The sequence below is a fragment of the Lepisosteus platostomus genome, chromosome 27 (genome assembly GCF_059453375.1).
Source record: "Lepisosteus platostomus isolate fLepPlt1 chromosome 27, fLepPlt1.hap1, whole genome shotgun sequence".
Classification (NCBI taxonomy): Eukaryota; Metazoa; Chordata; class Actinopteri; order Semionotiformes; family Lepisosteidae; genus Lepisosteus; species Lepisosteus platostomus.
The window spans coordinates 2739321-2765754 of record NC_142637.1 but is presented as its reverse complement, the minus strand read 5'-3'; the positions used below and the strand labels follow the sequence as shown (position 1 = coordinate 2765754).

The window sequence follows — 26434 nt, the reverse complement described above, 5'->3', positions numbered from 1 at the left end:
TGACTGGATAAGACACTTAGCTCCTGGTAACCAAGAAAAGCATGGGTTTGTAACCTCTCTCATCTATAAAGATCTCCAGCAGCAATCTGATATAATTCTTTAGCTCCATCTCACCTCCCAACGGCTTAACAAACGTCATCACTTAAAGTAATAATAATGCTTGTCTACTCGTTTTTTTACTGTAGTTATTAGCAATTGGGAACCACTCTTGATTTCAAATGATTTGCAAAACATTGGCATGTTCTTGCAATCTGCAACTTGTCTGAAGAAGCTGAATCTACAAGTATGGTCTAGGACCTTTCTCTGTGTAGTTAAGGGCTCAGACAAGGTAAGAAGTGCCCTTCTGCACTGCACACTGGGCACAGGGTAATTCAGGAGGTCTGCACACACTCACTTACCCGTAGGCCCCATTGCTGATGAGCTTAATGGTCTCGAAGTCACTCTCGTGGGGTTTCTTTCGAGAAGGGGTGGAAGTGGCCCGATTCTGGAGGTGGTGGGGAGACAGACGGAACACTTCCAGGTTATTCGCAGGATATATAGGTAGAGCCTTCAAACCATGGAGCAGTAACATCTGGCGCCCATGTGAACCAGCCAATGAGAGCCCCTGGGGACTTACCTCCACAAACTCGTCCACCTCCGGGGTGATCGTGTGTCCAGAATCGTAGTGTTCAAACTGCTCCATTTCTGCAGGAGGAGACAAATGCTTTACTGACCAGCTGCAACAGTACATCCGATCACAGCCTGACTCCGCTTCTTAAACATCACACTGTTGGTCACACTGCCACAGCTCCCAGTGTGGTTGAAAACAGAAGACCTACAGGTGATTCGGGCGCAGAAAGAAGCAGCAGCACCAGAAAGCAGAAAGACACTGAGCTTTGGAGAGTGAGAGGTGTAGATGACCACTCTCATCCATAACCCACACGACATGCTATTGATCTTCAGCATGATGTCTTTTACTGGGGTGCGGCTGAAAATATCCCAAGGATGGTTAAAGATTAATAATAATAATAATAATAATAATAATAATAGCGCTTTTCTGGACACTCCACTCAAAGCGCTTTACAGGTAATGGGGACTCCCCTCCACCACCACCAGTGTGTAGCCCCACCTGGATGATGCGACGGCAGCCATAGTGCGCCAGAACGCTCCCCACACACCAGCTCTCAGTGGGGAGGAGAGCAGAGTGATGAAGATTAAGACTCCACAAGATCAGACCTGGTCCGATTCATGTGCAGAAATCATTCCCATGGAAATATTATATGACTTTAATACATTACATTTATATTATTAATATATTTTGATGGCTGCAACAACAGTACTTCTGGCTCTCATCTTCATAACTCATTTAAATGTCCTTATTTTTAAGTTCGTGAACTCGTTTCTGTTTGTGGTGGTTTTTTTCCCCAGAGCTGTCGAGGCCTTTTTTTTTTGGACGTTCTCAAAAAAAGTTAGTTTTTAAAAAAAAAATTAAATATCGCTGCCCGAAGCACAAACCAAAAGAGCGCCCAAGCCGACACTCCTCAACCTCAAGGACATGTCCCAGTGCCCTTCCAGAGATCTTCCAAGGACAACACTCCGCTGTGAGGTCTCCGCTTGCAGTTACCACTCACCTCATTTTCCGATTTCTTCATCACCTATAATTCAATGAGCTGGTATTCAATGCCAAACCCTGGCAGCCTGTGCACAATCGCTGCTCAGATTCTATTTCTGTTAAGCTGTTTGGAGGGGGGGGGGTTCTTTTACAGGACACCTCCCCGCCCCTCTCCCCAATACTTTCCGTGCCTGAGAACAAGCTGGAAATGTTTGAGGTTTCCCAAGATGGGGGAGCAGCCCCTGCCTCCCCCTGATGTTCTCATTCGTGGAGAGCAGGCTGGAAACGTTCACTGTGTTCCAGGATGTACAGGAAACCGTGCCCTGCCACTGTCCGCTCAGCGTGGAAGATTACCACAGCGCAGCGGCAGGGTAATTCTGCCTCCTCACTGGAGGATTCCCCTAAACTTTCTCCCCTTCCAAACGTTAGCGGCCATGGGAAATTACAATAATTACCGGCAGCCAAAGTGCTCCAGTCCGTTCCCCACACACCAGCTCTCAGCAGGGAGAACAGAGTGATGAAGCCACTCCAGAGAGGGGGATTATTAGGTGCCCATGACTGGTAAAGGCCAGGGGGAAATTTGGACAGGACACTGGGGTGACACAACAACTATTTTTGAGAAATTCCCAGAGATTTTTAATGCCCATGGAGAGTCAGGACCTCGGTCTTGCCCCTCACCCAAAGAACGGTGCCTTTTTTACAGTACAGTGTCCCGTGGACTGGGGCATTAGGACCCACACAGACCCACTACGGGTCCCACTAACAGGTCTTCTAGCAGCACCGGTGGCAATGTCCACAGAGGTCGCCTGGTGGTCTTACCCTCCAGGGGGTCGCGCGTGAGGCCCAGCTGGTTGATGATGTAGCGGGGGATGTCTATCTTGACTCCCTGGCCCACCTTGGCGTGACCTTCCGCCGCCTCCAGGAGGTGGTAGAACTCCTCTGGGTCAAACTCCTGCACAGGGCACACGCACACACAGACGCAATCAGAGCCCTGCTCCCTGCCTCCCTCCTCAGCCAGGCTGAAGGCACCGAAGGCTGGAGACAGACACTGCTTCTTTGTCGGGCAAATACTCCCTCCCCCCCACCTCGACATGCACACCTGTCCACAGGGCTTCCAACACAGGAGCCTGGTGCAAACTGGGCTTCAAACCCAGCCTCTGACTTGCAGTTTGTTGGGCTGATTTGGGGGTCTAGGAGTGGAACTCTTTTTTTAAGAGGGGGCCAGGTGTCTTTAAAGCCTGCACATGTGCTTACACATCACAGTTTTGTGTTACAGTCAAAAGACCCTACACAACAAAGCATCCTACAGACCAAATGCAGTGATGGTCACCTGCAGTGCGCACAGAGGCCATTGACTTGGGGGCTGGGGCAGTGTTTGTCATAGGAAGCAGTGCTACTGCAGACACCATTTCCCAGTTAGCTTGCAAGCAGGCACCATACCAACATTTGTCACAAGACCACTTAAAAGAAACATCCCACCTAATGTCACCAGCAAATTACACACCCTCCGCCCCTTAATAATAACTAATAATTCCTTGCAATTATATAGTGCTTTTCTGGACACTCCAGGGTTCTTCAGGTAATAGGGACTTCCCTTCACCACCAATGTGTAGCCCCAGCTGGATATGTGACAGCAGCCAGAGTGCACCAGTACACTCCCCACACACCAGCTCTCAGTGGGGAGGAGAGCCAGTTCAGAGATGGGGATTATGACTGGTAAAGGCCAGGGGGGACATTTGGCCAGGACACAGGGGCTAACACCCCTACCCTCTTTGAGAAATGCCCTGGGATTTTTAACGGAGTCAGGAGCTCAGTTTTAAATCTCATTCAAAGGACAGCACCTTTTTTTAACACCTAGTGGGCCCACTAACATCTCTTCCAGCAGCAACCTTAGCTTTCCCAGGAGGTCTCCCATCCAGGTACTGACCAGGCTCACACTGCAGAGCTCCAGAGGGCTGCCAGTGATGAGCTGCGGGGAATATAGCTGCTGGCTAATAAACCCAATGAAAGACCAATGGCTTCCTCAACAGGAATAACTGGTGCTTCAGCCTCCTTTCTCCTTACCAGACACTCCAGCAGTCTGGCAGGCCGGGCGATGACTATGAGGATCTTCTTCACCAGCTGCGTGATAACGGGCACCTCCTCGCTCTCCGAGCGCTCGTACGCCTGGCACAGGGGAAACGGACAGGCTGAGCTCCAGTGATATTGCCTCGACCACCTCCTACCCACCTTTATTGTCCCAGAAGGGAAATGCGCTTTGCAGGCAGGTAAAAGACACAACACAATACACAATACATTTAACATAACATGAACCAATCACCAAACAAGAGACATATGCTAAAAACAATATAAGTAAACTAAATATACCACCGATTGATCAAATTAAGCAGGTTAATAGCTGTGAGAGTAAAAGAGAACTCAGTATCTATTGCATTTGATTCTTGGCAGTTAAAATCAGCACCCTGATGACGGAGCTCAGATTCACTGTGCAAGGGGCAGTCATGACAGGCGGTGATTATATCAACTATTTCTTTGACGTGGATGTCTGGAAGCTGTAGCTGCTGTTCACCAATAATTTTGCTAACTACCTGCACTATCCTGTTCAGTCCGATTTTATTGTGGGCATTAAGGTTAGCAAACCAGGCTACCACATTCAAGGAAAGTTCTATAGAACAAAGCCATTGCTGTAAGACGGGCATTAAAAGAGCTGAGGTTTCTTAGGAAGAACAATTTTCTTTTTCTTACACAGGGCACCCATGTTTTCCCCAAAGGTTAGTTTGTAATCAACAATGGTTCCAGCTGTTGACATTTTAAATTTCTTGCTCCTCCTCGACTGTTGGTTTTGCAGCCGATGGTTGCTCTCTATAATCAGTGAAAATCTGGAAAACCAGGAGTTTAAAAAAACACACCTAGAAGAACTTACACAACTATTTCTGCTACTATTTTATTAGGCGCTGCCCTGCTCCAATAATGACATCTCCTATTTTAATCCTAGCAGCAAAGCTCTAAGATATTTGCAAGCCTTTCTCATTCCCACCAGGAGAAGCTATTGGATATGTCAGAATCACCTCCAGCACGACTGTGACACCAACAGCTACAGCTAACCTCCAGCTTTCAGTGGTTATCACATCGGGCAGGGCTGTATTCCAGCACCCCACCATGAGTAATGGAATAATTGTTTCATGCAGATATGACCACTATCCACTTCTGGTACATCTCAAAGTGACCAAGCTGGCTCAGACAAAAGAACAAAGCTGTCATCTAGAGGGAAAAGGTTTTGAAAGGGAATTTCATGACTTATGAAAGGCTTCTGCAGACTATGAACATGAATTTATGTATTTTAACAAAACAGTGCAGTGCAAGAACTGTACAACGCGTGCAGGATCACAGGACGTGCTCTGAAACGCTGGTAGATTCAGCAGTCATGTGATTTTCTCAACGCTGATCACAAAAAGGCCACAAAGAGGACACAGACGGCTCTTGGTAACTGTGACTGGCTTTACCATGACAACATCTCTCTTACCCCAACAACCCCCCGGCTCACATCGGCAGCTCTGACAGCTCAGCCTTCTAAAACACATTAACAGGAAGCCAGCTTCGTCTGATGTTGAGAAAAGCAAAGCAGTGGGCACTTCTGGTGTTTGGTGCTTTGTAAGACTTGCAAGTGAAGGGTGGGGGTGTGATATGAGAGAGAGCAGGGTGAGCGGCAGAGCCCCAACACGCCATGATGGCGCCGCCCCCTCGCTCGGGCCTGGTGACCCAAATAAAAAGAGCCAGTGGCCAACCATCCTTCACATGAGGGCAAAACGCCCTTAAGGAAATCAGAAACCGATTCGTTCACAGCAACGGCCAGCAAGACGTGCGGGCTGCGGATCGGCCGGCGTCCACTTCAAGTCCTGCGCAGTGCTCGTGTCGTGTAGTCAGTACTCACTACCCTGAAGCACCGTCACAGGCCCCTCACCAGCTCCCCAAGGCACACAGCCCCAGGGCCCGCTGAACACGACACACCAAGAGAGTGGACGTGGGGGATCAAAAAAAAAACATTGTAACCCGATGGAGCAAAGGCGGCATCAACAGGATTCCTGCAGGCTATGGGCCCTGTTCTTACAGCCACTGTCCTGCATCCAAGAGCACAAGTCCGCCACTGTCAACAAGGAAAGACCCCTCAACACAGGAAGACCAGCACCACCCAGCCACAGACAGCAGCACGTGCTGAGAGAGGTGACGGCAGGTTCTATGCTAGAGGACTGGCCACTTCAGGCAACAGCAAGTGCAAGAGGACCAAGTCTTCCACATGGCTCCTGAACTCCCACTGACTCCCATGGCCGGACCGATCTTAAACAAAAGCAACCTAACTTTTGAAATGAACTGGCTTGTACTGATGCTGGGTTGTCCTAGTCGAACTTAAGCGCCGTGAACTGATTTTTTTTTAACGAAAACAATAAGTCTTGTGTTTCACAACTCCGTCCACACAGTATCAAAGCAGCCCACTGACCTGGCAAGCAAATTAAAAACACAGCAGCGAGAGCAGAACAGTAAAGTTACAAACACTCCTGATCCTGTTTTACTGGAAGCAGCAGAATGTGGAAAGAGATGCATCATAATGGGAGAAAGGTAACACAAAGCAAGGGCCAGAGCAGCACGGTGTCAGCGTCGGCGATTCCTGGCTGATCTCTGCTAGCTCTCTCCACCTCGCCTGGTGATAATTATCCCCCAGCGTTGTGGGGAACAAAAGGGCCTCTAAGTCACACAAGCAAACGCAGCGAAGCCTCTCGCTGTTGCTATGGAGACTAACATTCCCCTGCTGCAGACGAGACCGCAGTGCCAAGCAAGGGGACTGCTGCCATCGCGCAGCCCGGTGCCACACACTCGGGTCGGACCGAGTCAGCGGGCGCAGGTTTCATCGCGAGATATCATGGACCACAGGAAGCACTTTCATTTGTATTTTTAAACTGAGTTGAAATAAATAAAGCCCCTTTTGTCCTTCAGCCTCCCTAAGATTTTCTGCAGTAAACTCAGCCAGGACTAACGATTCAATTAAAACGTAAGCTTGCACGGAAGCAAACTGTCCGAACAGAGACTGTGGAATTCAGAAGAGATATAAAAGAGTGGTGCTTTATTCAACAGACTGGAAATGTAGTGGGCTGTGCTGCAAAACTGTCATATGGGCTGAAGAGCACTGCATACCACTAATTCGCTTTCCAGTACCACAAAGTCTCTCAAAAGCTATCGAGGCTGCCCAGAAGAGGAGTGATAGCAAGAGCACAGAAAAGCTAGAAAAATGACTTGAAAGCTGAATTGCTCCATCAATAAGTTGAGACACTTACTCACACTCAGTGAGACACACCCAGCTCGGAGCCTCACCTCATGCAGAAGCTTCTCCAGTTTCTCCTGCAGCTCCATGAAGTAGCGGGAGGTCACCAGGCCATTCTGGGACTTGTCCAGGCAGTCTCTGGCCAGCTCCACCAGCTGGTGATGGATGAAGCCCAGGACTCCGTCAGCCAGAGGCAAGGTGCTGTCCGGGGAGCAGTGGGTGATGATCTCTTGGAGATGTTCCTCCATCTGGGCCGTAGCCTGGAGAGGGCAAAGGGTGACCCTTATCCTTCCAGATAGCCGAACCTGAACCCAAAGTCCCCACCCCACTCCCCTCCACCCTCCAGAGCCACACTAAAGCCTGCCAGGCCACCACCACCCAATGGCTTCCTTCACCTTTAAACTGACAAGTCATTTTTTACACATCTCCTCAATTTAGAGCCGCCACACAAAATTACATTTTAACCCAGCCCAAAGACATATATGAAAATGAACAATGTTTACATTTCAGGTTCCCAGCAAACAAAGTCATGGAGTTCATTCACAATATCTCAGAGGTATTCTGTCTATATTTGCATTTTTTCTAGCATCTCTGACCTCAATCACTAGTTTTGTTTTGTCATTTTACACTGCAGTTAATTCTATAGTTCCTACCAGAGATCCAGACAAATTCCAGACCACTGTACAGTGTTGGGTTTACTCTAATTCAGACAAGACACTGGCCAAACTATAGAATTCCACACAACCTGCTGCCATTCTGGAAAAGGAATATGTCCCGTGCTCCTTGTGACAGAGCCCAGCACTGGATTTACCCTCGCAAGTGACCATGGCAAAATCACACACACAGGAATATTCTAGATCTTCAGGACGGGCAGGGCTCCTTCACGAAGGCCACTCTCTTGGCAAACACGGCTACAACATCTCTTGAAGGAAATGATGTGCAGATGTTTCTCACTTGAAAACACGCCACTATGACGGAAACGTTTTTAACGGCCTATTTGTTCCCCTGTCGTGGCTATGCCAGCTGATGAGCCCTAAAGAGACAACTGGGTACCTGCGCGCCGCCGCCGTATCTCAGGAGACCGGCCGACGCACAAACACACGACCCCCCCGGGGAAGGTTTACAAACGGCTGGAGGAGACCTACCTTGGGAAAGCGCTCCTTGTAAACATGATTCATCATAATGATCTCGTTATCAAAGGAGCCACTTGTCCGGCCAGGACTACAGCAGAGAGAGAGAGAAAAAAAAAATCAGCAGGTTTTTTTTGTGCTTTAAATCAAAAAGCGCGTCTTCACTGCTCCCCCGCCTTACCCCTCTACAATGTGCTCTGTGTGCCTGCAGAGAACGTCAGGCTTCGCACGTTGAGGATCTCTGCCTACATGAGTAAACCTACGGATGGCAGAGCCGTGGCTGTGCCAGGAAATGAGATCAGTGATCATCTATTTGGCAAAGCTGTGGGAAAATCAAGTTCTGAGAATATTTACACAGAAATTAATCCGGAATAAAGAAGCACTCTCAGGTCAGGGACGGATGGGCTTCAGGTTTTTCCTGGGATTCTGACTGTAAGAAAACTCTGGATTCATTATTCTTTCTACCCCATTAACATTTCATAAATTAACATCAGACAAAATAAGATTTACTTTGATACTAGGTGAACGACTTGTGATGGACTTTGAATAACGTCGGAATTAGAAATTTGATTTTCTTCTATTTACTTGAGGAGTATTTAATTTAACCTTGCCATATTCGTGCGACGAATACATAACTGAACCCGTGATAAACCTTTTACTGTAGAACTGGATTCAAGACATCCTGGCATATTACTTGTGACGACAACAGGTCACTAACTAGAAGCAAATCCGTCCGGACAGCCGGAAATCCTGATTTTGCAATCCATATGAAAATGGGGAAAAGGGGATTAGCTGAAAGGCTTCCTGCTACGGCTGAACTTTTAGGTATGCTTTCTTCCACTTAAATATTCTATTTAATCATGACAGCAGGCTCAAGGCACCACACACTATACTAAAAACATGTCAATCTTGCATCATACTTCATATTTAGCACAGAATAGTTAGAAATACTGATTTCTAATGCCTTCCGAACATGTTGCTAACGGGTTCTCCCTAGAACATTAATTAAATGTTGAAAATTTAACAGAACATGGATACTGTCCAAAAGGAAGAAATCAGGGAAGGCATGGATCGCTGCTGAATTGGCGATCTGAGGTCTGGTGAGGATGCAGCTCCGTGTTTCCGAACATAAAGGAGCTTCTGTTACAGCAGCCTTCAGAATTCACCAGCAAGCCTGCAGCCTGGCTGCCCTGCGAGTGCCTGCACCCACGCTCTGCTGGCAGAGAGAAAACACCACCGGCGTCCAGCCCGAGAGGAGAACGAGCAGGCAGACCTCCCAGCCTTCAGATTCTCCGGAGCACCGGTTCAATGGTGCAGCCCCTGCATTTCCAAAGCAACTGCAGGGTGGAACCAAGGCCTGGTGGGTTATCCTTGTGTGGGAAATGGTGTCTTTCACTGCGCCTGGCTAATCTGTTAACTGCGAAACGAACAGGGTCGCCTGCATTCTGCCTAAGAACTCCAGTCCCTGGCAATAATCCCTCAGCTACACACCTCCCTGAGCTCTCCACTAATTATTACTTTTTAAGTGATCCGTGTCTTCTACTGAAATACTCCCTGCCCCCTATATAATGTAGGTCTTTTCCTATTGCCTAACAAATCAATAATCAAACCCCTGCCGTCTTATTGCTTCTGCAGTTGGTGGGGAAAAACAGCAAAAGCACAAAGATGAAATAATACATCCACAGCAGGCTGAATGAGACCAGCAAGAGAATGAAATCATGTCAGGCAGGTTAGGGGGTCACCGGGCCAAGAAGAGGACCCAGTCACGTCACGTGATCAGAAAAGAAGCCAGTTCCAGTGCTTGCAAGCTGAGTTACATGCTCTAATTCCAGTTTCCCGTGGTCAGCAAGAGGACGTGGATACTAAGGCAAACTAGTCGGCAGCAGGCCGGAGGGGAGGGCTACCTCAGGCTTCGGGACCGGGGGCGCGCCAGGGGCGAGGGCCGCCCCTCCTCGTCCGCCACGCTCTCCGTGCTGCGGAAGTGCTTGGACAGGAAGTGCAGCTCGTCGGGCGTGGGCTGGAAGGGGAGCTGGTGCAAGCGTTCCTGAGAAGAGGATGAAGACTGTAAAAAACAAAAAGAACAGATTACAGATTGTCCCCCCCCAGCCACACAGAAACCACAGGCCACTGCAGAGCCGCCAGCCCGCCCACCCGCCTGCACGCCTCTGTGCGAGGGGACGAGCTGCAGCGCACATGCCGACACGATTACGCAACGTTAAAAAAAACACGGTGCTTCTTCGGGGGGAAAAAAAAAACACAAAGAGCAGTCGTTCTGCCAGAGCCGAGACGAGACGGAAGTTCAAAATAAAGAAGGTTCCCCCTCTGCTCATGTGGTCCACCAAAAAGACAATCTTGGGCCCAAATCGGACGAAGCACTTTGCATCTTTGAATGCGACAGGATACATAAAGCAAGCACGCATGGATCCATTCTTCAATCTGAAGTTTGCAACTGAAGTTTCCAAAAGAATACGCATTCTGTCATGTTATACTTGAGATCTATACCTGGAGATCTTGATTCAGATTTTACATTTATATGGTCCTAAACCTCTGTGCTCTGATTTAAGTTAGGGAATAAATGATCAAAGAGCCTGTACATCCACCCCATATTAGGCTTCGTAGGTTGCCTGGAACTTATAACTTGTGGAGAAATATATAAACAAAATATGCTCCCTTGAATTACTCTATCGTACCTTTTTTCAGCTTAACCTAAGGGACCCCTAAAAAAATTTAGGATTTCAATAGCTCTACTGGAGCGTGTTTTGTTTCAGAATATTTTTCAACCCAGCAAACATGAGACGGCCATGGTGTTTATTCAATTCAGTCCGCTACAGTCGTATTACCTAAATGACCTAATACAGTAACAAAAGGAAATATCAATCAGAGGGAGTGTGGATACTTCGTGGAGCCCAAGACATTCACATGACCACGTCTTCAAGAAAGGCTTCTTCCTGCTTTGTGTGAATGCTAGATACCATTTACAGTTTTTAGGTTGTGTTTGTCCTAAGTAATGTTAGACTGAAACCAACAACACTGGGAGGAGATCCTGCCGAAGATCTGATGCCAAAATGACTTGAGTGCCGTGACTCCTGGAGGGGTGAGGGAGGTGTTCTGAAAAATCAGCGTGATTGGTCACGGGCGGACATGGCTCCCCGGTCACACTAATCCGATTACAGCTCTGCTGACGCGAAAGAAATCAGGGGCAGATGTAGCCAGCGGGCACTTTCACTCGCTTTTGTTGATGTGTAAGATCGCAGCCTGCAGGCCTTGAGCAACGGGACTCAATTCTCTGGCTCGATTTCATCAGCGAAAAAAAGCAAAAGGATGGGAAAGTCTGCACGACTCAAGGAGGAAATCTGAGAAGCCTGCCATGTTTCCTGCTACAGAAGGAAGGTACAGATACTGTCTGAACATCTGAATGGAGTATTGTTGGGCGATGGCAAGGAATGACAGTTGCTGAATGCACTGTGTGTAACAAAAAAAAAAGAACTAGATCTTGGCATTGCACTCACTAGATGGAATGACAATGCTTCGTCACAACACACTGTATCAGACACAACAACACAATGACCGCATCAAGACAAACCACATGACTGACCACAAGGTACTCTGTTCACCAAGTGGACGACAGCCATTTCAGTTTTATACATCTGTTTCGGTCTTGACTGTGTTAAAACAAATGTGCGACACTCCTAATGCTATTTAAAAACACATGGTCTTGCATGACTTGTGTGATTTTTTTTTTCTATGATATCACTGCAAGCCATATGGTCTTTAACAGGAAGTGCGGCTTTATACCAAGAGATGTGGGAGTATGGAACAAAGTAGCCAGCCATAATGCAGCCAAAGCCAATACCTTGGCTTCTTTCCTTGAATAGGTTAACTACTAGAAGGGCAATGTGGGCTGAACGGCTTCCTCTCCGTTTGCAATCGTTCTCATGTTGTTCGAAATGATTTAGAGTGAAACGGTCATCTGATCTGAGGTTGTTTAACTCGTTCAACACGCGGTTTCTACTGCTTGCATTAGGCACCCCAATCCCACACCCTCACAATGTCCACAATTCCATTTGCTTGACTCCAGCCCAGTTCCATTTCACATGTCACTTACAGACACCGTGGAGCTCGGGGTGTTGGTTCCATAGCCAGAAGACGGGAGGGAAGCCAGAGACCATCTACGACCATCCGCTCTTAAAACGAAAGAAAAAAAGGCACCATTTAAGTTCGCCAAAAAGCCCTACGTAAAAGGAACAAAAATGTTAGTCTGAAGGGAAAAGATTGATTAATCCCAGGCCAAGAGAAAGAGAGAAGGTTATGGTTACCGAGGGTTCATATGTGGCTCAAACCATACTGGCATTTCAGTGCAAGTATGCTTGAGCTCTATGATACTGACACCACAAGTCTGAGCCTAGTGTAGTTAGACTCCAGGGGAAATAGCTGGCAGGGATTCTCTGGCCTCCCCTAACAAACGGTCACTCAGGAACCCTCCCATCACCCAGGAGCCCACAGACTCACGATGACATCACTAAGGGACATACTTCTCCTCCAATCAGCGCTGACCCTCCTGTAGGTCACACTGAAGCTGCTATCATGGCGGTTCAAAAGAGCACATTAGCAGTCCCTTATTTTCTCTGGCTGGATGTAAACCAAGATGTAAAAACAACAGAGGATTCCAAATTGGACAAGTATTGAAAAAAGAATTGACAAGCAGCATGAATTAGACTATCAGGGTTTTTTTTTTGTTCTTTTTTGTCCATTTGATGTTTTCTGAACGACTTACTGAGCCTTTAAACTGCAAAATTAAAGCTGCGAAAGTTCCTACAGGGACTGCAGCAAACACGAGGCAAACGTGCAGAGAAATAAAAGGTTTGTAAAAAAATGAATAAACCGACCGTTCTTTTTTCTTTTCAATAAAATGGAAGAAAAATATGAAAGAAAAATAATGGGCACGCTACCTGTCAGTTCGGGGCACATGGCTAAGACGTCGGAACAGCAGGAAGAGAAGTGTGGAAGAAAAAAACAAACGAAAACGAGAGAGATCTGATGAGTGATAAGATTTGTACAGTAGCATCTTCAGGAAACAGGCTGCTGTTTACAGTGCCGCAGCACTCTGTGCATCAGGAGCTCTGCCCACGCACAGCCCACGCCGGAGAGGAACGCTTGTCACCCAGAGCGCCTTCTCAAAGGCCACGCTCCGGCTCCCTCGGGCCCCTGCGGCTCCGGCCTGAGCTCCCCTGATTCACACGGTTTAAAAAAACGCATCAGCTTTAGAAACTACCGACGCATCGGTTAACCTCCCGTTCCAGACTGGCTTGACCTGTGCACACTGCCGCCTTTTGTATCTCAGCTGCTTGAAGACACAAGGACAAACAAACAGAGCCCCGGCTGTAGATGAAGCCAATGTACAGAACAAGGCTATTTGCAGGGACCTGAGACACGGGAATCAGAACCAATTAATAAGGGTACAAAACAGTCAGGATCCGGAATGTCTTCGGACTGTGGGAGAAAACCAGAGCACCTGGAGTAAACCCATGCGAACAGGGCAGGAACATACAGAGTCCACACGGACAGTACACCAGGTCCGGTAGCGAACCCAGGGCTCCAGCCAGCGTCGTGAGGCAGCGATGGTAACCACTGTGCCACCATGCCCAGCAGAACGCAATGGCTCAAAAACATCTTCAGGAGCTCCTAAAACAGAACCCAGCCCTTTGTAAAAGGCTGGACTACGACTCCCAGAATCCCCTGTGGAAGATGTGGTGGGTCAACAGGACTGGCTTTCCTCTGCATTTCCTTCTCCTGGCTCCCCAGGGTTTGCGGCGTGGAAAAACAGAGGGGTGTAGCTGCAAGCCATGACTCACTAGACTGGAAGACGTACTGTACTGCACCACGAATCGGGGTTAGCTGACTCAACCACCGCACTGACTGGAAGAAGCCCTAAAATAAAAATCAGGGGGGTGGGGGATGATTCAGAAGAGCCTCTCGCTACAAACCCTTCTGAACAGCCCTGATTTTCTTTTTTTTTTCTTTTTTCCTGCGGACGCTGGTAACGTCTTCAGCATTTACAAAAAGTCTCTAGAACTTGACACCACTAGCGGAAACTGATGCTTGTCTCCCCACAGACCAACCATAACGTGACATGAAACTCCCCCACCAGGGTATCTGACCTCACAGGTATCTTTGCATCACTCGTTTCTTCCCACAGGCCTCCAGCACTGGGAGCCTGCAAAGAGCTCGGCCTCAGCTTTGTTCACTGTATGTTATTTAGACTGCACACTGCAGGGCTCCAGTCAACAGGCAGTGCTACCAGCCTACAGTATGACAGCATCTCATAGTGTGTAAACGCCACCTACAGGGAGGGGACCAGTCCCAACACTGCTGTGTAGTTGCATGCAAGTTCATCTTTAAAACAAACGCTCCGAGACAAAAGGGGGTGCCATTTCACACGACTTGCACCATCGTTCTGAAACGGCGCTAGAAGACTTTTCACGTCCTGTGAGAGACAGCCCTCATGTGATGCTCCCGTGTTCCTTGCTCAGAAACATCAGCCCTGCTGACTGGCAATGCTGTCAAGGCCACCAGATGGGGAGAAGGTCTACATACTGTACCATTACATTCATTAGCAAACAATGACAAACGGAAACAACTCCTAGATGTATAAGCAGGAGGTGAGACTCAAACAAGGGTAAAGGTCAATACCTAAAGTGTTTTGGAGCGTCACCACACTGCTTTTCCTCAAACGATTTTCTTGTTTTTCTACACAAGCAGGGAAAAAAAACCACTTTGAACAATATTCACTTTATTTGGCTGTATGTGAATGTGTTTTACAGCCTATTAGTGCAGCAATGTATAAAGTCAACTTGAAGTCGATATGGTTATGCCCACAGCCAACAATCATATAGAGATTTCCAGGAAAGACACTAAATCTACTTCCAGGAAAGATACTTCTCATAACTGCCATTATGAGAAGATACTGAGCTGGAGGCGATTAACTTGCATAGAATGAACAATGCTCTCATGGATATGTATTCACAATGTACCGGAGAAAGAAATCCTCACACTCTGAAGACAGTCACCATTAAGAGCCTTCTTGTTGAGCGAGACTCCCGAGACACACACAGACACCTCTCACTCCACAAAGATCACAGCCAGCCAACAGGGTGGAGGAAACACGAGCTTACCTGCGAGCGAAGGGGAAGTTGAGAGACGTACTGGTGGACACATTTCTTGGACTGTCCAGGGGACTGCTGCCAGCTGGAAAACAGGAAGCACACGGCGTTCAGAGAGAAGGAAGGGAACAGCGTTGCGAAACACTGAGAGGAAAGAGTACAGCGGGGCACTGCAACCAGCAACATTACACACATCCTTAGCAATCTGTCCCCAACAGCCTGCCCCAATTACCGGTCCGAATTAATGGCCTAAATTAATGTCAACAGTTCCTTACAAAGAAAAGGCACAGGTACTCACTATGGGCTGCAAAGGAACAAGTAATAGGTTTATTCCATGCTGAAAAAAAGAAGAAAGAGAACACAACGTTTCGGCCGTGGAGCCTTCTTCAGGTGGTCACTACCCACCTGAACTACTACTCGCTATGGGCTGGTCAGGTGGGAAAGCACAAAATGTCTACCTTGATGCAGGCATGAAGCACTAGTGCATTCATTTGACTCATAATGTCTGGTACACAGTACCTGCACATAACTGAAAATTATAGTGACTTTTGTTTAACAGCACTGCTTTCCAGCTCTGGTTCACATTTGCCAGTTTCCGCTCGGTTTACAATTTGAATCAAGTCCGATTCAAAGGTGGAGTTCTGGAAGTCCAGCCTGCAGCCTGTCCAGGCGATATCACGTGAGCACCAGGCTATTTGGCTGATTTGTACAATCAGACAATCCCGATATTTTTACATGAAAGGCGAATGTTGAGAGAAAATTACTAGTAAATACGGTTATGACTTGTGCTGTTTAATCACGTATGTTAAGACACTGAACAGAAATTACTGTTAAGCTTGTTTGGCGTCAAATTAGTTTGACGTTCCCAAGACGTCTTGAGTTTCAGCCCCTGTGTTTTTCCACCAAATCAAAATGACAGATCTGCAAATTTCCCTTTTTATAATCCATCCCTAAAGACGGAGCGCTTCGCATCTGTATTATTTTTAATCTCACGCTAAACCCATAAACAGACCTGTTTCCAGCAAACATTTTACCCACATTAAGTTTTTTTAGACTGCGGGAGATTTGGGATTTTTTCCACTTGAAGCACAGATGCAACCAAAAGGCTCTGGCAGACGAGCCAAGAGGACTCTGGCGCACCAAGGTACCAGCGCACGAAGCCCGAGGCAGAGGGCAGGGGAAAGGCACAGGATTCCGGGTGTACCGACAGCGGGTACGTGCCAGCTCATCGGAGTTACAGGCGCTTCTGTAAATCTCACTGGCGACGCAATGGGACCTGGGCCTCCCACAACTGCACTTGTGAGAATTACTCAAGACAACGCAACGCTCTCGACACAACAGAAGGAAGAAGTTCAGACACGGGAAGACAGCTTGCTTGTGTCACAGAAAAATGAGCAAAACAAGAAAGTGGAGAAAAGGATTAAACTAATACAACCCCTACATTAGAGCTGGGCAGACAACAAAAGGCCTTAATGTGAATACAAACTGACTGATGAGGATATGCAGTGGTAATAAATTACAATTATTTTTTTCCCCTTAACAGGTCCTTGTTTGAAAAGAGCAGAACATAGCCAAAGTAATTTGAACGTTCAACAGCTGCCTTTGTGGCTCAAATTAATTAATTCAGCCTAATGACTCACTTGCAGGTGAGACTACAAGTGGGTGTACAGGTCAGCAGATTGAAAGCCAATTGCGTGCTCCACGGCCTCTTCAGGGCTCAGACAAGGGAGGACAGAAATGCCAGCAGTCACTCTTGAGGGCTCATGCCGCAATGCCAGCAAGCTGGCACTGTGAGGAAAGCAAAGCCACTGATTCCACACAGGCAGGCAACCCCTAACTATTCATGAAGAAAGTTCACCAGTGTGGTACTATGTAATCGGGCATTTTTTTGGCCCAAGAATGCTCTTCAAAAGTCCTAGGTCACCTGAAGGGCTTGTTCCAGACACCCACAGCTCTTTGTGTAAAGACATTCCTTGGAGACAAGCTGGGTTACACAGATACCTTGCTGCTCTTAGAGACCAGAAGCGGACATGATCGGTTATAAACTAATTTCAGGACCTAAACAAAAGAGGGAGATGAAACTGGTCCAACATGGAAAACACAGCCCTGCAGATACCCCTAGAGGAAAGGAACTGAAACTGTTTTGGCAAACGTTTAGCGTTTTCTTGCTTTTCAGAAGCCTGCAAAAGCCCACTTCCTGCGGTCTGAGCGACAGGCTCAAACAGCACCTGAATTGATCCTCACATTTCTGGGACTGCGAGTGGGCTGGCACAGCCAAGAGCTCTTAATCCAGCTAATGTCAAAAGAGCAGTTCATTAAACATTATGCAACGGCACAGCCAAGTGAGCCTTATTTGAAACTATAATTAGGTCGGTTGCCAGCAGTGCTTTGTCTTAGTAAGGGGTGACTACCAGCTCCTGATAAATGACCAAGTGCTTTCAACAGTGAAGGCTTGGCAAGGACACTCACAGGGCTCACCTGCAAGGCTGGCTGTAATGCATGCTAAAGCATGTGCTCCTTACTGTGGATGTGGTTAAGCATTACAAAAGCATGAATTATCTACCTGCCACTGAAGTCTGGCACAAGATCACTTAACACAAAACAACCATCGTTTTAGCAGATAAGATGATGCCCTGATCGCCAGTCTGAATCTGTTCTATTTAATACTCAGCAGCAAAAAAACAGCTAAACATTAACACCCCTCATTACTTCGCAGTGGTTGGAAGGAACCCCTAGGCAGCATAATCTGAAAAACTGACATGTATGAAGAAAACAACGCCACCCAGGATTACTCTAAATTGTCAATTAATTCCATCTACAATAATACAAGTAGCAAAGGTTTGGCTACTTTTTATTTTAGAACAGATGCAGTTTAGATTTTTTTTTTTAATCTCAAATACATTAAAGGTTTACTGTATTTCTATGCTACACTACTGTCACAAGAATCAGACTGTCTCGGAATTCATAATGGGAAACTCTCTGGCAGATCACACTCGTCTTTACAAAATGACACAATTCAGAAGGAGCGGTAAATGTGTAGTGTATCATAATTTTCCCATATTCAGGGAAAAGGCCACCCTCACGGCAAACTTCGATCTTTTCCATGGAGGAACAATGAAAACAAACCGAAATAAGAAGGGAAAAAAGAACATTGTTCTTCATCACTGACAAAGGACATCCAGTGTGCTCATAAAAGGTTCACTACAGGAATGTGAAATATTCCCATATTTTAGCCACACTGGAACATTTCCTTACAGGCATCTTTGTGTAGCGGCGTGACTGCAATGCCATGAGTCAGGCTCTACATATTAAACAGCCTCCAAAAATGAAAAGCCCACAGCTCAAGACAGCCAGGCCAGCCTCTTCACGTCTTCATCGAAATGCCAACAACGAAATTCTCATTCGGACCTCTCCTACAAAGAGGAGAATATAAGGTCCCTAGAAATATGTACTTCCTAAACAATCTAGAATAATCAAGACTAAACCAGGGGATGAATATTAGATTTCACCACTAACTACAAGTCACTACTTCACAGACGCTAATGCAACACGAGTGACCCCCCACTGCCAAGCCATGTGACATCTCAATTAAAAAAAAAGATGATCAGACGGGGGGTTTAAATGCAGCCGACAATAATTCACCCAGAGCTCCGTTCACTAGGAAAGTCAGGAAGCAGGACGTGAAGAGAGAATCTGAAGGGAAGGGAAGGCAACGACCCGCAGACGGCACTGCAGCGTCGAGAGGGCCTGGCGTCACCAGGGACAGAGGGTGGCAGACGCTGGGTCTCTCAGCCCTTACCTGTGGGGATGGAGAGGGGAGACAGAGGCCGGGAGAGCGTGGGCGAGGGCGTTCCTACAGCCAGGTTCTTCCGGGTGCTGCTACGGCAACTGCAACAGAAAAAAAAAGCCACTTGGTAACCACGGAGACGCACCAGCGTGGCAACAAGGCGACGGTCACGGTCCTCATCTGGTAGCTCTGCAGCTGAAATCCCCCCTGTCTCCAGATGCCGGCGGCACGATTAATCAAAACTACACATTCCTTTCCAGCTCACTGAAAACAACTTTAGGGATAATTACTACCAAAAAATTATAGTTCTTCAACTACAAGAACAATTCTAATTATGTGGTCTTAATCCATCCATTCACTCATTTTCTAGCCACTTCTTCCAATTCAGGGTCACAGGGAAGCCAGAGTCTATCCCAGCAAGCAACGGGTGCAAGGTGGGGTACACCCGTCCATCACAGGACACTCACAGACAAACAAACACACACACCAGGGCCAGTTCTCCACGAAGCATGTCTTTGGACTGTGGGAGGTAACTGGACCGCCCGGAGAAAACTCACATGAAGACGGGGAGAACATACAAACTCCAAAGAGACAGCACATCAGATCTGGAATTGAACCCAGGGCCTCAGCACTGAGAGGCAGCAATGCTGACAACTCTCAGACCACCATTCTACCCCTATGCAGCCTTAATTTACATTGAAATGGATGCCAGAATCATGCTTACAAGCATATTTGTAGTTTTCCAGTGCATTCGATCAGATATGTTTAACAGAAACCTTGTGTGTTAATAACCCCAAAACTAAGAAACTGTTCAGCTGTAGAGATCTGGTGTCAGTTTGATAGTCCTCTATGGTGTGATAGTAAACACAAGATAAGCTCAAAGCTCACGTTCAGTCTAAAACATAAAAGCACATATGATCATTAGATAGAATCAGGATCAAGAACTTATCTACTGTATCAGTTAATTACTTTAAATCAGGGTCTGTCACTATTATCTGTATTTGTAAGTGAAAGCGTCTGAAACCTTAATTTGTTAAACTTTTGCAGCTGTTTCAGGATATTTTCTGCCTAATCATACCCAGGTATGAAGGGCAGTGTAGTGTTATGGTCTGAGCTCTAGAACCGTCATAACTTGAAATTATAGGCTCAAGTCTAATATACGAGGCTTTGCTGCTGTTCCCTTGAGCAGGTGCTTCAGCCCAGTTGCTCAAGTCACCCAGCTGTATAAGTGGGGACTGGCTTCACTGGGGAAAACCCTGCAAGACACTAGCAAGCCACAAAGGAGGGGTGTTTTGTTCTCTCAGTCCCTTTAACACTACAGGAACTGAGATGAGCTCCATCCAGACTCAAGTAAGGTCTTTCTTCTTACCACTTCACCATGCATATATAATAGATGTCCAACTCCAAAAGCAGGAAAGTGGTAAGATTCTTAGATTGCCCTGTTTTTTTAATCCAAGTACAGTTTTGCACTTGACATACACCAGGGTTTGTAAAAAAAAAAAGGTGCGAAAGTTTCCAAAACTGCTTCTACTTCAATCAGCGCACTCTGCAGTGGCTTAAAGACTCGCGCTGGCAGGGTGAGTCAGACAGTGACGCGTTCTTCCTGCAGACTCCCGAGCGCGCGAGAGAGGGGCGAGCACAGCGCTGCCCGGCGACGTCAGGCCCTGCCCTCGCCGAGGCACGTCCGCCAGATTGTGCACCGGCAGCCCGCGCGGCGCGGAGGAAGATCTGGATCTCTCGACACCACCACGCCCCGCCGGGGCTTGCACACAGGTGCCACACCTCACTGCCCTCCTGACGTGCAGGGTTCTCGGCCCCGAGCTCCTGGCCAAGTCACTGCATCGTGGCAGAAACAAAAGGGAGTGCTCAGACAGCCAACCACCCGCTGGTTTAGAAGGACAGTTGAAACGCTGAGCTCTGAGCGGAGAGCTGTGGCAACATGTGGGCTACGACCTAATTAATGTAATTGAATTAATTTCTTTTTGTTGGTTAAAACGTGGGACGGGCAGAAGCAACGTAACCTCATCGACAATAAAGTAGTACAACACGTACCTTTCACTTATCTGGAGAAAATGAACAAATGTTCAAGGTACAGAAATTACTCTGGCGTACCTGCAAGAGACTTCATACCTCTTTTGTCAACTATGCTTCCATTCTGCGGCACCCAAAACTTTTATTTTATTCTCTTAAAAGTACAATAATTTCCCTCACCTCATAAAGAATAACATCTGGCATTACTGGGATATAAAACAAGTAGCCTGTCGTCGATGTGAAGTCCAACACATGCACATCTGGCTTGCTCCACTCTGAGGAAACCTTCACCGACAGAGCTCCAACGAAGACACCTCCAGGCCAGAGGGCCCCAGGCCTGGTCACAGGGCATCACACACCAGCTGCTTTCACTCCAGCCCACCTTTAATATCTCATTCAAGCCTCGACTGAACAAACGAATGGCCTGATTGGAATATTTGCAATTGGGATTGCACTTTACTTACAAAACGCAATCACTAAAAGCTAATGTCAATCAAATTTAAGAGCTGAGAAGAGTCAAAGAGTTCCTATTAATTCTATTGTTGTGTAACTGAGAGCTTGGCTGGATCAAAACCCAGCAGGTGTGTGGGGCACCAGGACCGGGAACCACTGCTCTAAATGAGCACAGGCCATCAGAAATTGACACACTATCTCTAAGGTCACAGACCTGGGCACGCACCCCACTCTAGATCACAACTAGAGCTCACAGTGCAGTTTGGGAGGATTCCAGTCAACTAGTGACTCAAGCTAGGACTCTTAATTAAACCTACAGCCCTCCTGGCCATTCACAACCCCTGCTTTTCATACAGAATGCTCCTTTATCTCATAAAGCTCGCTGTTTTAATCCTACAACCGTCTCGTTGTGAGAGTGGGAAGATCTGGGTCCAGTTAAATAGCTCCCATCTAGAACTCATCTCCTGACTCAGGCCATTGTCTGACTGACCTACACTCAACCTGTACAAGACAGAACCTGTAGGATCTTGTTTATTCTTTCTTTAACTTTTCATTGTACTTCTTTTTTAGGTGCTTTATAAATAAATATTATGATGATGCACGCAGGAGATCGGTGGTTTCAGAATCCAATAGGATTAGCCCACCACACTCGGTGTGTGCTATCAGCCTAGACCAGAAGCCTTGGGGCAGGAGAGCTGCACAAAGCCAGCGACGTCAGGCGAGCGTTCCTGAAACAAGCCAGCATACATTATGCTCTTATTTTTTCTGTACATCTAGACAGAATGAAGTCATCCCAGTCACTTTTCCTTACATGCTGACAGAAGAAATCACTTCAAATACAGAAACCGAGATACTGTGGTGCCCACAGGCATTTCGCAACAGAGGGTACTATCAGTAGGAGGAACACTTCACTTCCACATGACAGATTTACAGAAAGTCACAGCAAGTACGTCCCTAAATCCTGCCTGAAAACAAACATCAGTATTCTGCCACTCGAGGAGAACATTCTAATGTTCTCATTGGGTAGATGGAGGTCTTGGGCGCTTGATATCACAACAATTTTGCAATCCCACTCATGATGTTAGCCATTTAAATGAGCTGGCCTTAATTCCCTGCTGTCACAGCCGAGAATCAAGTGTGAACAGAAAATATAAGACCAGGTTCTCATTTAGGAGCCTGGTGTCGTAAACAAACTGCTAAGATGTGTTGCGACTGTGGATTTACAAAATCCATTCCAGGAATACTTAATGATGTTCATGGACCACTCAAACACTGACTCTTAGGTATGTATATGTAATATCATCCCTAACTTTGCTATATTTCCAAGCCATGGCCTATAGCTCAGAAAGGAATGAGGAATTGTGTTTATAGATTGGGGTACCCAGCTCTGGTGTGGCCACTATCTCTCCAGACTTACAATGCAGCTCAACTCTTAACTACCTAGTTTACTAGTTATAGTCTTAAATGGATTGAACAACTTTTTCAAGTCCTTAACATGTTGACATGTTTAGTTAAAAGCGTAAAATGTAAACCAAGTTACAATTGTGTGTTGAAATTGCACAATACAGTCATAACACCGCCTTCAGAAAAAAATTGGTCAGATTGGGTCACCTCACTGCAGAAAGTGACTGCTGCTTTTTAATCAGGCCAGAAAACAGGAATCGGATCATTTACACTGCGTAAAAGGAGAAGTTTCAACAGTGGAATATATCTGGAATAGAGAAGACTACCAGGGAGGGCTGATCTGGGTTGTCAAGGCACTGAAAGTCAACCCAAGGGACTCCTTCCGAGTCAACAGAGAAACACAGTGCAGAGGACATAAGTGAAAACCGTGCGTGAGCTCCAGCCATGTTGCTAAAGCAGACACCTGGCTTTCTTCAAGAAACAGCCCGATGACATCCACGGCTCGATTAACTTACTAAATACCAGAAGCTAGACGGGCCGAGTGGCCCTGTCTTTTGTCTCCTCCACTTACATGCAGGAGACCGAGGCCATTAAAATTGCTGCTGCTCATTAGGCAGGGCTGTCCAGTCCTGGTCTGGGAGGGCTGGACGGTGCACAGGGTTTCAAGCTCTCTTTAAAGCAGCAGCAGCAGCAGCAGCACCTGGAGGACTGGGAGAAGCTGCTCAGTTGGCCCAGTCGAACCAGTGGCCAACTGGTTCAGCGGACTAAAAAGGGAGTTAAAATGAAAACCCCCCAGACACACTGTCCCCTCCTGGACCAGGACTGGAGATCCCAAAACAGGCTTATTATTTAAACAGAACACTTTTCTAAAGTTAACCTGAAAATGAAGAGATGTTTCACATATCGTTTCCTCTTTCCTAAAATTGACATGCTCCACAGCTTCTAATGCCACTTGAACCCGGTTAATCTGCTTGAAAACTACAAAAGTCTCAAGACAGATCTCTGACTCTACAGTTGTAACCCAGAGCCTTGTGAGTAGAATACCGCCAGTGACATGCCTCAGAAAACAGCGGAAAACTGGTTCATGTTCAGCACATACGTTGATTTTAGTAAGAACCCGAGCCTAGTCGGCCACAATGAATTGTCTGGCTGTTGTCATCAAGTTACAAAGTGACAAAGCAGGTCTTGTGGCTATTGAGGTGAAACGACAAGAAAACAGTCTCCAGCATGACAACAATTGTATTCGGCGCAGCGCTTGGTTGTTATTGCTCTTGCAGACTCGTACCGAGAGCAACAAGCACTGAAACCTACCCTATCAACAGCTACGCAATGGCAAAGCCCACTAAACAAATCAACGCAAAAAGCGAAAACTCCCGGGAGTCCACGTGAAGCGTCTCCGAGGCCCAAGACGAGCTCTAAGAAACCCTGAACGACACCTGTATCGTTAGAGAGGCCCGGCGGGGAATTCGAGAGCAAGAAGGAATCAAATCTGCGACACGCAGACGATGTCGAAGTCAGAAGCAAGTCTCCCCGTGACATCCTCCCGAGGGCGAAAACAAAGAGGCGAGAGGCGCTCCTCGACCTTGATTCCCCTTAAGCCAGTTGGCACTGGGTGGGCATCGCCATTAGGTTTTACGAGGCTCTCGAGTGCCCGGTGCGGGACGGCAGTAATAAAGACAGCTGCTGGGCGCTGGCGGACTCTTCCGCTGCCAGAAACGAGCCTCGGCGATGTACACAGAGAGCACGTGCTCTGCCGGCCAGGTTGGTCCCCTCTCTCGCGGCCGGCGATGCGCGTCAAGGACAGCTGGACCCAGGGCCACGCAGAGACCCGCAGGGTCTCAACGCATAGCCTGCTTTCAAGATTTTCTTTCGGCCTCGGCGCTTAAGGTCTTCCAGGCATCGCAAAGGCGGTGTTAGGACTGAGCTTTTTTTTTTTTTTTTTAGCCGCTGCAGTACTGTTGAAACTGGAGAGTAAATCTAAACAAAGGAGAACCATACAAATGTTACACTGCCACGAGTTTTGTTTTGTTTTTTTTTTTGTTGTTCTTAGAACTGAAACCGACGTGGTCTGAGGCTTAATTGTGAGAAAGGCGTGACGTACAGCGCAGTTTTTCTCCACCGGCTGTGTTCCTCCGTCCGTCCGCGGGGCCAAGGAAGACGGGTGACGACAAATGATTTTTTTTTGGTCGCCTGAATGCATGTTTACACCGTAATAACGACAGTAAAAGAAAGAAATCCACTTCCCTTTACCGCACCGGGGTTATAAAAAAAATCAAGATCAACACTTTTACCTTTTCGAGCGCTTCAGCATCGCACCCGTCACAAAATGCGACTTGTAACTTGGCGGTGCCGTCCAGTAACTCGGGTCAGACATGGTCGTGACGGCTGGATGCACAGCACCAGAATCTCCCGTGGAAAACCCCCTTGTTTATCACCAGATAAAGGAACCGTGCAGGGAAAGCCGGACCCCACATCTGTGTACAGAGGAAGTCCCGGGCACTAGCTCCATCGCCTCTGTAGGCTCCTATTGTGTAGCTAATTGTCCCGGCGTTTTGGGGCTTAAAGCACAAAATGCATCCTTGATTTATAGCAACGAGCATCCGGCTGGGTCTCCCTTACTCCGAAGTCGCTCGGAAAGCCGTGGAACAGGAACATCTGAACAGCCAGAGATCCGTGCCCGAACTAACACGGCAACATTTTTGCAACAACTACCAAACGATGCGATTACCAACGCAGGGAAACTTGCTTACCGGTGACGTCATCACATCATCGGAAGATACCATTCCTCCCAAGGAGGGGGTTGAGGGGGAGTGAAGCAGTAGGAGCTCAACTAGACAGAAATCAACATTTTTTTCCCCCGATCCTGTATTTCAAATAGTAGTAGATTTACACGGTACGCTTTATCCTTAGGATTGCGTGTTTTCCAACAATATCAACAAATTAGCTTGTTTGATGCAACCCAAGCAATCCGTCGGCTTTATTTGGGTACAGTTGGGTTTTTTTTTGTACTCACATTAAAGGATAACACTTGCGTTACAAGATTTGGCGTAGATGAGGTTTTTTGTAGCTTTTTTTTTATTCGTCACTGAAAACAACAACTCGGAAAGACAGGACGGTGCTGTCAACGTGCAATGTAAGCTGAATGGACACAGTGCTCCGATAAACGTGACACAATTGCTCTCAACTGCAGAAGGTTCGCGAGAGACACTCAGGATTATTGACTGCGGGGGTCGACATGTGCGAAACTTGTTCCTCCTCGGCGCAGCAGGACGGGGGGAGCAGGCAGCAATCTAAATTTGACTGCGCAATAACACAGTGATGGGTAACTGGGGGGGGTGGATCTTTGTTTTTTTTCTTTGTCGTTATCCTCCTTAAGTGCTCCCATTATCTTGAAAATAAAAAGTGACCTGTCCTGCGGTGGCACGCCAACGGCACCACAACAAAAGCAAAGACAGGCTGTGGCCCTTCGGCGATGCAAACGGACCTGTGCGGACTTGCCTTTGAAAGCCCACCCCACGCCCCCGAAAGGGCAAGAGACCTCACAACACACACAGCTCTCGCTCT

The 26434-nt window shown here is 47.2% G+C and overlaps 1 protein-coding gene across 10 annotated transcripts in view; it reads right to left on the bottom strand.

Annotated features, from left to right (window-relative positions):
• LOC148638987 (microtubule-associated serine/threonine-protein kinase 3-like) overlaps window positions 1–26434 on the bottom strand; it is a 72506-nt gene that overhangs the window by 19365 nt on the left and 26707 nt on the right. For 4 of the 10 annotated variants that reach the window (XM_088622470.1, XM_088622471.1, XM_088622477.1 and 1 more), the window contains 11 exons: window positions 18995–19083; window positions 15208–15280; window positions 12985–13005; window positions 12141–12219; window positions 9940–10097; window positions 8051–8126; window positions 6956–7165; window positions 3656–3757; window positions 2411–2543; window positions 617–684; window positions 399–484 (listed from right to left, as the gene is read on the bottom strand). In XM_088622470.1, coding sequence (XP_088478596.1) covers window positions 399–484; window positions 617–684; window positions 2411–2543; window positions 3656–3757; window positions 6956–7165; window positions 8051–8126; window positions 9940–10097; window positions 12141–12219; window positions 12985–13005; window positions 15208–15280; window positions 18995–19083 — 1095 coding nt within the window. Of the gene's footprint in view, window positions 1–398; window positions 485–616; window positions 685–2410; window positions 2544–3655; window positions 3758–6955; window positions 7166–8050; window positions 8127–9939; window positions 10098–12140; window positions 12220–12984; window positions 13006–15207; window positions 15281–18994; window positions 19084–25161; window positions 25861–26434 lie in introns of those variants that run through there. The other 6 variants (XM_088622478.1, XM_088622479.1, XM_088622476.1 and 3 more) reach the window with 5 other exon arrangements.